This window comes from Penaeus monodon, chromosome 4 (assembly GCF_015228065.2).
Source record: "Penaeus monodon isolate SGIC_2016 chromosome 4, NSTDA_Pmon_1, whole genome shotgun sequence".
NCBI classification, from domain to species: Eukaryota; Metazoa; Arthropoda; class Malacostraca; order Decapoda; family Penaeidae; genus Penaeus; species Penaeus monodon.
The window spans coordinates 11042421-11057176 of NC_051389.1; the positions used below are offsets into that span (position 1 = coordinate 11042421).

The window sequence follows — 14756 nt, forward strand, 5'->3', positions numbered from 1 at the left end:
GGTCTATCAGAGTACTGAGGTCTGTGGTATCAACCATAAACATGGTGGCTACCCTCCAGGTTCACTTCAAATCTCCTTGTCAGTCAAGAGTACACCCCGTGTTTCACTTGGACAGTTTGAGGGAGGGGGAGTGATTGGAGGTTTGCCATGGCTTTATTGTTTTGCAGCACTCATTAACCTGATGGACCCTGCGGGATGCCCTAAATTATGAAGCGATTCGTGCAGCTTAGGTGTTGGCTCAACTGACAGGGAATTGGGACTTCCATGTTCCCTCGTGTTTATGACTCAGGACAAAAGCAATTTCTTAGGAAATGACCTACTGATGCACCAAAAGCCAGAGCAATCTAGAGTCTCACCATGACCGTGAGTTCGGTCATGGGCTACTTGCAGGTGTACCCCGTGCCTGTCCCTGCACCCATGCCTCCATAGAGCATGGACGTATGGTGAAGGTTGTTTCCCAGCGAACACAATAATTATTGTTTTTGTTTTGTTTTCTTAACATTGTTAACATCAAGCACAATGTCATCATAGCAGATGTTATAGTCTACAATTTTGAGAAGTTTTCACCAAGTACCACAAGGGATCAATCCAAAATACTTTTTTTCCCCAAGCACGACTTCAGCAACCAAATGTAATATCAAATGGTAGTGGAATGTTATTGTCATACAGGGTTTTCTGTTTAAATATGGAGAATTTGTTGTAAATTATTTGGTCTACTTGACTTTTGATGCAAATAATAATTGTTAGTTATTTTTTGCGCAGTCACATGAGAATGGCAAGTATATAACAACTTGTTAGTACCAGAAAACTTCAAGTGAACTATTGCAAATTTGTTATACAGACATAAACTGTTTAAAGTACAATCACTAATTTCAACAAATATGCAATAAAATGTACAAACTTTTTTTTTATTGTTCTTTAAATTCTTAATCAAGCAAATATAACAGACATATTCACAAGAGCTAATTTGCAAAATTTCCAGCGAGGCTAGAAAGAAAAACATTTTAATCATCACAAATTTTTATTTTTGGAAAATAACAATTATAGGTTTAACATACAAAACACTAATATCAATGTTCAAATTGCAGGATCTCCTAACTAGGCTTCATTACTTATAAGTTCCAGTGCTGTTTGGCTTCCCTTATTGGGCATGCAAGGCAATATATTATTTTCTTTTTTTTATGAAGCTGCATGACACTCGGAGAAGCATTCCCTCTTCTAACACTGGATTCGCTAAAGTTTATTAGTTACTGCAAGAAATATTATGTTTATTAGTGTGCCATGTGGTTTAACAGTGAAACTAATTGATAATTCAGATACCCATTTTTTTTGCAATACTGCATTTAAATAATACTATATACCTAATCGCTTTTTAACACATATGATTTATTTTTTTATTTATCTTAATATGAAATCCTTATACAAAATGCACATTTCTTCCTTTAAAAATGCAGAAACAAACCAAAAAAAAAAAAAAAAAAAAAAAAAAAAATGTAATTACCCTGGTGACTATGATACCATGGCCTAAAAGATTTTAAAAACAAAACTGTGAAATAAAAGCACCTGAATCACCTGGAAATGTCACAGTACGTACAACCTAGCATTCACCGTGTTACCTACCAAGGCTTGAAGTGCGAAACGCCATAACACTTTGGAAATGTGTGGAAATCCAGTATTTGAAACACTGCATTGTTAATAAGGGTTTCTTTCACTGGGCTAACTGTTTTACAAGATTAATTCAAATTTTCCTTTTTTGAAGGCAAAAGAGAGAAATTAAATCAAACGTGTAACATGAAATTTGTTAGCTACTGACGATAACACTCAAGCAACCCATATTAACACTGCAACTGCCTTGACAGCAATTCTGAATTTCAAACCCAGACATTACTTGACAGCAAAATTAAAATATGACATAGAAGGTACAGTTCAAAACTTAAGATTGTAGCACATAACATCAACAATCTGTTAAAATATACAGAATTACAACACAACTTAGCAATATTCAACACATTCCCTGCAATAAGCTTTGAACAGCTTCAGCCGAGAACAATGTCACACGTCAACAACCATAAATTTCCATGGACTCTTTTACACATTATTACTGACCTATTATTATAATTGTTAACTAGTGGAATTAATTTTCACAAAGGAACTCTTCAATATATTGCAGGCAAATCAGTAGAGAATTTCCTCTACTGATGTTTTTATTGGCGTGTTTACCTTTCAATATAGTTTTTTGTTTTCCTTTTTCCTAATACTCTTTAATCTGCTTAATTTAGCCACCCATAAATATAAACTCAAACTCAAGGGTAAAGAATAAAAAATCTGAAGACATTTTTCCAACACACTGCAATGAGGCACCATCATCCACAACCCCAAGATGGTTTTATTAAAAAGGCAAATTTCTAGTTAACTGGGCCCTAGTTAATTGCTTTTGAAATGGGAACATAATGTATTCCAAACTAAAGATCTTTATATCATAATTTCCTTTTACCTACATGTATTATTGATAACCAGATGGGAAGACATATGTCAGCAGTACTTACTATCAAATAACAATTAACAAAAGCAAGGCTTTAGCTTTCCTACAGTCTCCTTTTTATGCCAAATTATGCATTTCATACAGTGCGTTTTATGTTCAAAACGTGTATACACATATATATGGCAATAACATCCTGTAATTACAAATAAGTTAATGCTAGCAAGTCACAGAACACAGAAGAATTGTACTCACACCAAAAGAAAATAATAATAATAATAATGAATAATAGATATTGATGAATAAGTAATGAGTAATGAATAATAATAATAATAATAATAATAATAATAATAATAATAATAATAATTATTATTATTATTATTATTATTATTATTATTATTATTATTATTATTATAGTAATAATAGTAATAAAACATGAAAGGGGTATGACTTAATTTCTGAGAGGGAGAGGGAGGTGCAACAGACAAAAAAATAACTCAAAATTTTAAAAAATGGAAGCAAAGAAAATCCTTCAAACAGATATTATATTAAGTACATTGACAAGAGCCAGAGACCTTCTTCCTTCTCAACTCCAAAATATAAAGTCTCCTTTCAGGTATAAAAATAGTATAACGTACCTACGCCATACTTATATAGTGCTTATACTCTCAAAGACTACCTTTCCTGTTTTCAATCTCTTAACAATTTTAAGGAATCCGTAAATATCCAAGAAGGGAAAGACTTTCGGAAACTTCTAACCACTGCATCTTGCCTCCGGTGAAAAAATAATGTACAATGCAGAGTTGTAAGAGTGTGTTTGGGTGCATATTTGTGTGTGTATATAGCATGAGGACATGTGTTTGTATACGTCTACTCTATATAAATATGTGTTTATATCTTTTTGCATATTAAATCAACCAGATGTCAATCCAATTATGGGTGGGGGGTATGAGTGGGAGTAGCAATGCCCAATGAGAACAGGAATGGGTAAAAGTACAGATGTGGGTGTAGGTGTAAGGGTAGGTGTAGAATTGAGTGTAGGTGTAGGTGTAGGTGTAGGTGTAGGTGTAGGTGTAGGTGTAGGTGTAGGTGTAGGTGTAGGTGTAGGTGTGGTAGGTGTAGGTGTAGGTGTAGGTGTGTAGGTGTGTGTGTGTGTGTGTGTGTGTGTGTGTGTGTGTGTGTGTGTGTGTGTGTGTGTGTGATGTGAGTGTGAGTGTGAGTGTGAGTGTGAGTGTGAGTGTGCGTGTGAGTGTGAGTGTGAGTGTGAGTGTGAGTGTGAGTGTGAGTGTGAGTGTGAGTGTGAGTGTGAGTGTGAGTGTGCGTGTGAGTGTGCGTGTGTGTGCGTGTGAGTACAGGGTAGGTGTGGTGTGGGTGTATGTCTGGAAGCATTTGCATGTAGGTGTGTAGAATGAATCCTAACCCGAGATTACAAATCTATCAAATACAATCTCATTGTATACTTCTGTAATTTCATTCTGAAAATACTTGCATAAATACTGATCCAAAAGACTATCTAACCGGATAAAATTTACAACTTTTGACAGTAAGTACCACTATCAATACAATAAGTTCCTTCCAAACCGACAAACACATACTGGAGTGCGTCCATGAATGCGACAATCCACGAGCCACACTCTCTAAAACCTTTCCTCTAGAATACAGAATTAGGACCTTAGGCTGAAGCTCAAACTGGCGGCTGGTTGATTAGCTCTACATAATTGGCTGGGAAAAGACCGAACATCCCATCGGGCCCAATGCCTTGCCACCATCCCTCGTCAATCTGGTCGATGTTTGTGATAATCTCAGATGGGTCAAAGGTTATCTCACTGTCATCAGCTGGAAAGGGAAACACATGACAGCAAGAACTGAAGATAATGCTAAAAAGTGCTGGCAGGGAAAACTTTGATTCTCATGGAAATGGAGTACAACTCAAGCTATGACACTAAAAATTTTCTTGCACACAAAAAAGATAATGTATGTGAATAAACAGTAATCTTAAAAGACAGAAGAATTCTTGAAAATATCAAAACAGTACATAGAGCTGCAACTTTGAAAACTTAATTAAGTTTCATGAAAATCCTGCTCTGGAATAAGTGACAAAAATATTACATACTATAAAAATTACATCAGTATCATGGGACTTCATTGTATAAGTCATTAATTAAGTTAGCAACAAATTTTTTAAAATGTTTAGCCCACATCAGAAAAGAAACTACAGGGTTGTTCCCTAAGTCTAAGGCTAGGTATCTTATAGGACTTACTTCCCATATCTATCAACTATTAACCATTCAATAAGGACTACTGAAATACCACTCAATCTCTACAATGATTAAATCTTATCATATACTATGTACATAAATTATTCCAGCACTAGCCATAAACAAGGCATGAAAACTGCACAAGATCTACGAATAGAACTATAGTCTTACCAGCCTGATAGTCGTAGAGGGCCCTCGCACAGAGCCCATGTTCTGGCAGAATCTGGTATTCTACACCCTAGGAGGAAGGAAATATGAGGTTTACACTAAGAGCAATAGTTAACTGAATTGTTGTTTTGACTAACATGCATGTAATATTGTAGTACATAAAACAAATACTTAAAATAAATAACAGTGATACAAACCATCTAATTTTAATCCAATCACCATGGATTTATATGTCTCCTGTAATTTTCTGTGAAATTTGTTACACACAGTAGGCCCTAGTGACTGGTCCTGATTTCCCCATTCCTTGAATTAGTGGGAAAATGTGTTTTTCTTTCTAACACTATTGATATCAATACGGTTATTATTCTTATTGATATTATGATTATTAAATTGTTATTAAAATCTTGGTAATATTAAAGACAATGGAATAATACAAAAGGCACCTTCCAAAAATCAAGGAAAAGGGTAAACAGGTGAGATAGGTAGGACAAAAAACTGACTCCTTGGTGACTAAGCACTTGTAGAGCCATCCATGTGTAAAAACCATAAATGAACTTATATTACAGTAGGCATGGAATGTACTCTTGCCATCCATGACAATTGGATTAACATAAACTATCATTACTAAATGTATTATGAAAATTACTCTTACATCCAAGTTGGATTAAAGACTTTTCATATTTGGCTACAGAAAAATAATCCATTTCAAATGGGTGTCATCAACACTGTATTAACAGTCTAGTTTTCCTGACAACTGGCATTATGACATGTCTAATGACAGCTGGCAAGACAATAGCACAATTCTACTTTATCAGTCTGAGAGTACCATTTCCGTTTGGTGACTAGCAATGGTAATTATCATTTTCCTTATCATAATTGCTCCATTATCTATTAATTAGGTGTACTTTGAAATAACAAGCATATTGTAGATAGCACCTCTTCTACCCATCACCAACAGAAAAACAAGGGTATTCAACCACAATTTTTATAGATACAACTTCTAAAAGTTACAAAACAAAACCTGATGCCAGCTCTGCCATCTGAGAACCAGCATTGCAAGATGTGCCAGCTGAATGGAAAAAGGAAGATAACCCAGACCAAGTGCAGCATCTGCAAAGTGTCCCTATGCCAGCACAACTGTTTTGAGCTGTGGCACTTGCGGCACAGGTTACTTCTTGCTCCCCATTACTTAATTTATTTTTATCATATTGGCTTACAAAAGTAAGAAATCATTATATAATTTGTTTAAAATCTCTGATTTATGATACTTCCATCACAATATGTGAAGAACATGAGATGACATGGACTCTATAATTGAATTTCAGTCTATTGCAAAATTGGTTGTCTGTTAAATGGCTAATGTAAGCATCCCAACACAAAAAAAATACTAACATAGAAATGGCTCTTCTATTATAAGTGAATGAGAGCAAGAATGAAATAAAACCTATATATCGTGCCATACGGCTAGCAATAGTGCCCATCCAAGAGTTGTGTTAGTAAATCTATTCCCATCTCCAGTAGGTTAATGTACATGACTATAGAATCAAGTTGATAATCAGTGTTTTCTAATGTATTAGCCCTATTACTGCTTTATAGCTCTACTAGAAATATGATTGATAGTTTTGACACTATCTGCTAACCTACTGGCTTCAAGGATGTGAACTGTTCTGGCTTTGCTTCAGTAATTTTGTGAACACAAAAAAATAAAGTTACCAGATCTACCTGATCTCATTTTTTACTACATTACTTCATTATTAAAGTTATTACAATTATCATTATTATAATTAACCCACTCATGGCAGGAGCTTATCATATATCAGGGTGCACATGGAATCAGCTGCTTGACAGAGAATTTTGAAGCATGAGAAACAAATTTACCTCTTTCTCTACACTGTTGTCTCATTAAGGTAGGGAGGCTAAAAAACAGGCTTTAAGCCTACTTTCAATGGGATGTTTCTCCTCACTGACAGCAGCCAGGGCCATACAAGTGCATAACTGTTTAGTGTGCACAACTTAGAACAGGCTCAACCATGCATGATGTGATAGGATGTCACCAGCATGAGAATTGGTCTAGCCATTGCATTATAGGGTACTATCCCAAAATGAATGGGTTAACAATAAAACATATAAAATGATGTTTCCTTATGGAAAATCCAAGGAATGCAGTGAACTGCTAAGGTCAGGCAGGCTTGATAATGGACTCCTTGGTGACAACACTGGTAAAGCCATCTATAATCAAAGTTAATAAAACAAAACCACAGTGAACAGTGCATGTAAACACACACTCCTGGCTACAACAAGAATGTTCCTGATCTCCTTTTCATTCTAGTCTCTGACATCCAGAGAGATCAAATACAAAATACTCTAACTATGGTATAAAAAAAAAAAAAAATACTTTATGAATCTAAGTTAGTAATTAATATAGAGTTTAAACTTACATCCACTTCATAGATCATGCCAATACCAGGAATTTCTGCGCTGGGCGAGGCAACAGCAGACGAATTGCTTTGGACGGTTGTATCATAAGTCACATTACTGTTAGCTGCACCATTTGTAGTTGCAGACTGCACCTTGAAGTTGCGATCATCTTCCTCAGGAATATTCTTATGATAACTTCCTTTTGCCATTTCTATCGTGGTATCACATATATCTGCTTTTGCATTACCATTCTGTCAGGAAAAAAATGTGTATATATAGATATGTGTATATATAGATATGTGTATATATATATATGTGTATATATATATGTGTGTGTATATATAGATATATATATGTGTGTGTGTGTGTGTGTGTGTGTGTGTGTGTGTGTGTGTGTGTGTGTGTGTGTGTGTGTGTGTGTGTGTGTGTGTGTGTGTGTGTGTGTGTGTGTGTGTGTGTGTGTGTGTGTGTGTGTGTGTGTGTGTGTGTGTGTGTGTGTGTGTGTGTTGTGCGCATATATACTAAAGATCTTTAAAAATAATGAGTCTCAAATATAATTACGATAAAAAGATATCAGTTACCAGTACGATTGTCTTGGCTCTAATTCTTAACATACAAAAACACTTCTTTCAGCAACAGTATCCTAACAGACATATGCAAGGAGGCAATTACAGTAGTGGAAAAACAAAATAATAATAATAACAATAATAACAATAACAATAACAATAACAATAACAATAACAATAACAATAACAATAATAATAATAATAATAATAATAATAATAATAATAATAATAATAATAATAATAATAATAATAATAATAATAATAATAATAATAATAATAATGATAATGATAATAATAATAATAACAACAACAACATTACAAATAAAAATAAAAACATACAGTGTGATGTGGGGGAACCTGGAATTCATTCTCAGGTTGAGGCTGAGGCACGCTGTGGTGTTGCTGTGAGACTGGGATGACTGTGGACTGGGTAGAGGGTTGTTTGTAAGAGGGAACTGGGGGAGGGTGGGAGGTTGGGGCTGGAGGGGAGGAGGAGGGAAGGGGGGGAGGAGGAGACTGATTCGCGGGTGGATTTTGGTTGTTGTGGTGGTGGTGACTGGGAGGGAAGGTGACAGGGCTGGCAGTAATGGTGGTGGTGGTGGTGTTACGAAGTGGGGACTGTTGTGGGAGCTGTGGTGGTGGTTGTGGTTGGCTCTCGGGTGCATCTTCCTCCCACTCGTCTTTCTCCGCATTCTGGTCCTCATCATCTGAGTCAGGTCGAGCAGGAAGGCCTTCTCGTAGCAAGTTCCTCACATACCCTGTGCTGCCTCCTACCTCCTGGTATGGTCAGAGCATGCAGGAGTTAAAAATGAAAAAAAGGTACTTGGAAATAGAGAGCAACCTCTTACACTTCTACAAAAACAAAGTGTTACTCAAAATAAGGGAAAAGCCCAAGGTGCTATGAGGTAAGTCAACTAGCAATAAAATCAAAAGATGAAATACATGCAAAATATTATGGGATTACATATTTTAAAAATAAGAACACAGGTATAACAACAACAAAAAAAATCTGCATCTTTAAGACATTAAACTCCATTTTACTTATAATTAATTATAACATATCTCAATCATTTTAGTAACCAAGGAATCAACATCTGAATAATCTAAATGAATAGATATCAAGGTCAATCTGTCTCCTTATCTCCTTGTAATCAACATTGAAAGAGAATTAGGGAATAAGCATGATGCTGACTTTACAATATTTCTTCCACAAACATCAAATACTGGTATGGATGTATATCGCCCACAGTTTATTGTTTTAAAAATGCAGATTAGTTACAAAAAAATCTTCTAACTACCTAAAAATCCAAGCAGGTTACAACAATAATATGATTGCCTTAAGTTATTTAGAGGCATCAGTAAAACATACATAAAAATCATACTATAAAATAATTGCCAACACAGGAATTATTAAACAGTCATTATAAGGTAATCAAATGCCACTGTTTTGGCAAATCACAGGAAGCCTAAGAATTTTTAAAACTTTACCGTTTGAGGTTTGGACGACTCTGGAGGTTGTTTACTTGGTGGAGCAGGGGGAGAGGATGCTGCAGGAACAATGGACTGGACTGGAGTGTTTACGTTGACTGATCCCATTGTATTAACTGTAAACCATGTATAACTTTTATCTTAAGATCAACATGTTAAACTTACAATTGTTTTCTATCTCTGCAAAAATAAATCACTGAACTAAAAAATATATAAAGCATATATAAAATTAAAATATTTAAAACCAATATGAGGCAGAGCAATAAACAGATCAGTTATAATAAGAACTGAAGGGAGAAGTCTCCAAAAATAGTTATTACTGATGCCCACCTCTCTGTTGCTTGGGCGTTACTTGTTGTTGTGGTGATTCAGCTGCAGGGGGCCAGCGTGCAGCCACTCCTCTGCCTGGCGTCGAGGTTCCTCCCTCACTCTCTTCTCTGAGAGAGCAAAAAATAGTTTATTATACTGTCTATGCTGAAATAAAACACTGACCATCCACAGTACATGTTTCTTATAATTAGAGAAAACTTTATACAGTGATGGGAGACATAACAGTCAGGATTTTTGTTCCCGTTTCAAAAAAATATTGCATTTCTCAATAACAAAAATAACAAATGGCAAAATTAAGTTTTCAAATTGGTTTCACCCACACTAAACTTGTGCGATACATAGTCAGACAAAAAATTTAAATATAGGAACTTTATGATTTCTTTGCTGACTTGCTGTCTACAAACTCAGGGGTCAAATAGATTTTTCAAGGAAAGAAAGTCATAAAGGCTTTTAAAGCCCACTTTGGTCACTTGTACATAGCAGACCATATCAACATATGACTATTTTGTATGTACAAAACACAGAAGGAACTACTGATATGACACTGATAATCACCATATGGCATATGGGCTTAGTGCTTCTTAGCAAGATGTTACCCATTATGAAAAGATTAAAACAGAGTAAAATATAATTAAATTTTTTGTGTATTGATTTTCTCTAAAGAGTGAAAATCTTTAGATACATAACTATTTCTGTAATACTGGCACAATGAAAATTTCCCCTATGGGTAGATGGCCATAGATAAGCTACATGTACAATCATGTTCATGGTTTTTCACACACCTCTGGAGACACTTGACATTTACTTGATACTTGATCATTTGCTTACAAGAGTGTACATTTTTTTTCTTTCCTTGCTTCTTCCTTTCTTTTTTTCTTTTTTTCTTTCTTTCTTTTCCATCAAACACATATGCATTCATACATATGCACACAAATACAGACACTTTCTTAAAAACATACTTTTTTACTTTTTCTTTATTCGCAATATAGATGCAATTCTTCTACATCAAAGTTGGAATAACTTTCCAAATATCTATCCAACTGATGACCCACCTTGCAGGGGTGTTCACTGGCTTGAATTCCTTTAACTTGCGAGGGGGAGGACGGTTCCTGTCTTGGGCTGATGGCTGGGAGTTGCTAGCACTGCTGCAGGACTCAAAGATTGCGCGTGTTGAGTGCGTCCTGTGCCCAATGAGAGATTCTGCCTCCTTTTGGGTTTAAAATAAGGATTATGGGACTTTCTTTGCATGTATCCCTTTATATACAATTTGTGTCTAATTCATCAAATCATACGAAATGACTGATGAAACTAATCTGGGAAAACATTATCTCAAAACTTTAAAAAAGACTGACGGGCCATGACTCCAAGAGAACACCCCACCTTTTTCCGTTCCAATCGCATCATTTCTGCTCGTTTTGCTCGCTCATTTTCTTCACGCTGTTGGTTCTCTAGCTCTTGCTGCCACTTTGGGTCATCCTTCTGAGCACATCGTAGGGCAGCAGCTTCTTCTGCTTTGCGCTCTGACATTATGCGTGCATTTCTCTCCTTGGTTAACTGCTCTCTTTGCTTAGTATCAATAATCTGTGAGAAGAAATATCATACTTACCAAAATGGAAAAGAAAAAATGATACGCAGAAAATCATGCAACACTTGATCTTTAATTTTAATATCTTTAATATCTAGATTTTTATTTTACATCCTGTGAAGCAGAATGTCACACAAACTGGATGTTGAGGAAAAACTATTCTATAAAGTTATACGGTAAAAATTTGTGTACTTTAATTCCTTTTCTTATTCCTATATAACAGAAGCTATCTGGCACCTAACTTAAATATACTCAACAATTACAAACATCAATCACAAGTAAACAACTCTTCAAAAATTACTTTTCTCGTTTTATCAAGAGTAGCTATCTGAGCACAAAACACACATGAACACAGACCTCTCTCTGTCTTCTCTCACTCTCAAGTTTCTTCAGCTCCTCCTCCTTTTTCTGCTGTTCTTCAGTTTTCCTCCTCCTCTCTTCCGCCTCCTGCTCTTCCCAGAATTTGTTGCGCGATTTGGAGTCTATTTCCGCAAGCGGATTTGTGCGCTTGTAATTGGTTCCCTGAAATTCATTATTGTCTATCAATCCTAAGCTCTTGAACAATTAATCAAATAAAGGGAACAATTGGGTTACACACAGAACATCTTCCTTGAGGTTAATTGTTATCCTAACTGACAAATTAATCAAAAAAGGAAGTGATAAACACAAAAATGTGTGTAATTCTAACTGGAAGGGAAAAAAAAAATATTTCACCTCTAAAACACAGGTTGTAAGTAGCAAAGCAATAAAGAAAGCACTGTTAACAAAGGCAATGGTAAATTAGCAATTTATGTATTAAGTGATCTCAAGGGCTTTCCAAACTCAAAAAACAAGAATCAAGGAGGGTGGGGGATGGGGAAATAAATAATGGAAAAAGAAAAAAAATGTAAATAGAACTGAAATAAATATATATATTCACATGTACAGATAGCATTTTTAAATCATGTAATGAAAACGGATTTTAAAAATGTATATATACAGAGTGAGTGAGTGATTAAGCGACTGAGTGGGTGAGACCATGAGTGAGTGGGTGAGTGAGTGAGATCATGAGTGAGTGGGTGAGTGAGTGAGTGAGTGAGTGAGTGAGTGAGTGAGTGAGTGAGTGAGTGAGTGAGCGAGCGAGGAGTGAGTAACTAAGCCAGCCAGCCAGCCAGTCAATCAGCGACTGAGTGAGAGTGAGAGTGAGAGTGAGAGTGAGTGTGTGTAAGTGTAAGTGTGAGAGTGAGTATGAGTGTGAGTGTGAGTGTAAGAGTGAATATATGTGTGTGTATGTGTATGTATATGTATATGTATATGTATATGTATATGTATATGTATATGTATATGTATATGTATATGTATATGTATATGTATATGTATATGTATGTGTATGTGTATGTGTATGTGTATGTGTATGTGTATGTGTATGTGTATGTGTATGTGTATGTGTATGTGTGTGTGTGTGTGTGTGTATACAGGTGAAGGTGAGGGTGAGGGTGAGGGTGAGGGTGAGGGTGAGGGTGAGGGTGAGGGTGAGGGTGAGGGTGAGGGTGAGGGTGAGGGCGAGGGCGAGGGGTGAGGGTGAGGGTTGAGGGTTGAGGGGTGAGGGTGTCATGGAAAAGTCAAGAGGAACAACCTATACACAGGAAAGTTTTTTCAACTGAAAGGTCAAGGAGAAGGAGAGAAAAAAAAAAAAAAAAAAAAAATCTCGGAATAAATAAAGAAAGCCGAAGTAGGAAAAACAAAACAAGGCTCTCGTCACCAACAACTCACCATATTAAGCTTCGGTTTAGGTTTAGGCTTTATAGAGGGAAAAGTTTTGGGGCCATCACCACAGGCTACAGCAAGGCCCTATAACGGGGGTGTATTCACAATGAGGCATCAAGGGAGAGAAGAGAAGAAGGTATAAAAGATAAATAAAGACAAAGTTGGAGTGAATTTAAAGGGAAAACAGTGGCTTGAGAGACATGTTGAAGATGAAAAGGAGGAAGCAACAAGTTGGAGGAGTCGAAGGAAGAAGGGTGAGAATGCAGTTGGGGAAAAGGAGGTGCAGCAGGAAGAGGAGGGAAGGGAAGGGGAAGAGGAAGGGGAAGGGAAAGAGGAAGGTGAAGAGGAGGGAAGGGAAGGGGAATGGAAGGAGGGAAGGGGAAAGGAAGGGGCAGGGGAAGGGAAGGGAAGGGGAAGGGGAAGGGAAAAGAAGAAAGGAGAAAGGGGAAAAAGGAGAAAGGAAAGGAAAAGGAAAAGGAAAAGGAAAAGGAAAAGGAAAAGGAAAGGAAAAGGCAAGAAGAGGAGAAGAGAAAGAAGAAGAGAGAGAAAAGAACAGAGGAAAAGGAGAAGAGGAGAGAAAGAAGACAGAGAGAAAAGAAGACAGAGAGAGAAAGAGGGAGAGTGAAAGAGAGAGAGTGAAGAGAGAGAGTGAAGAGAGAGAGAAAGACAGAGAGAGAAAGACAGAGAGAGAAAGACAGAGAGAGAAAGACAGAGAGAGAAAGACAGAGAGAGAAAGACAGAGAGAGAAAGACAGAGAGAGAAAGACAGTGAGAGAGAGACAGAGAGGCAGAGAGACAGAGAGACAGAGGGGAAATACTTGACGATGCTGCAAAAACCAATTATCAAAAAGGTTCCCAGCGTATGCAGTAAACCTCAGTTTTACTAAAAATGCTGAAAGGACAGGAGAGGTTGGTTAGGGTCCCATAGCTACAGTTAGTCAATTCCATTTTACACAAATGCAACTCAGAAACATATCCCTTGCTATTTTGCTAGTCACCTGCAGCATCAATTTGAATGCATGTCATTCTGTTAACTCATGACTAAGAGTAAAATATCAGGTATTTGATATGTATAAAAATAACATGGCCATTATGCAGCAGGAGACTTGGTATGTTACACCCACTCACAGACACCCACACAAGAAACTACTCACACTTACAGTTTCAAGGAAAACAAACCACACCACAGATGTGGCTAGATTTGACGCAGGTCTCTATAATTATGAGGATCAATTGACTATTAATGATCGCTGTTAGGATGACAAATTGTACGTAACTCTCTTTTTTATTACTGGGAGGAAAAAAGACTTATAAAGAATTTGGAGGAAGAAAAGCTAAAATAAAATCAAATAATCTACTTAGGAAAATAAACTGGCTCTTTCAAGCTGCCTTTTCTATGTTGAAAAAGGAAGTCTTTCAGTAAAAGGAGGAAAAGTAAGTTATTCAAAAAGAAAAAAAATGCAATTTCAGGGCCAAAATTGAGCAGAAATGCTCTTTTGGCAACTTCTATCTACACTGACACAGCAATCAAAATTGACAGTTAATAACATATGCATAATAAAGCTCAATTAAAAATAATAAAAATAATGTTGAGTAAAACAAATTTCCTTATGCAACAATCATTCAGTACAAGGCGAGAAGGAAAATTTACACTACAGCACATTCCAACAAAGTCTAGACATGCCGAGAAGCCTAACTTACCATGACACTGCACAGAGA

At 36.3% G+C, this 14756-nt stretch overlaps 1 protein-coding gene across 1 annotated transcript in view; it reads right to left on the bottom strand.

The window, feature by feature from the left end:
- Positions 1-1002: 1002 nt before the first annotated feature.
- Positions 1003-14756, bottom strand: part of LOC119572450 (drebrin-like protein A) — a 29989-nt gene continuing 16235 nt past the window's right edge. The window contains exons 6-14 of the mRNA XM_037919564.1: positions 11650-11814; positions 11088-11288; positions 10760-10914; positions 9708-9814; positions 9378-9493; positions 8229-8666; positions 7344-7574; positions 4909-4975; positions 1003-4315 (exon numbers count right to left, since the gene is read on the bottom strand). Coding sequence (XP_037775492.1) covers positions 4164-4315; positions 4909-4975; positions 7344-7574; positions 8229-8666; positions 9378-9493; positions 9708-9814; positions 10760-10914; positions 11088-11288; positions 11650-11814 — 1632 coding nt within the window. The 3' untranslated portion in view covers positions 1003-4163. The remainder of the gene's footprint in view (positions 4316-4908; positions 4976-7343; positions 7575-8228; positions 8667-9377; positions 9494-9707; positions 9815-10759; positions 10915-11087; positions 11289-11649; positions 11815-14756) is intronic.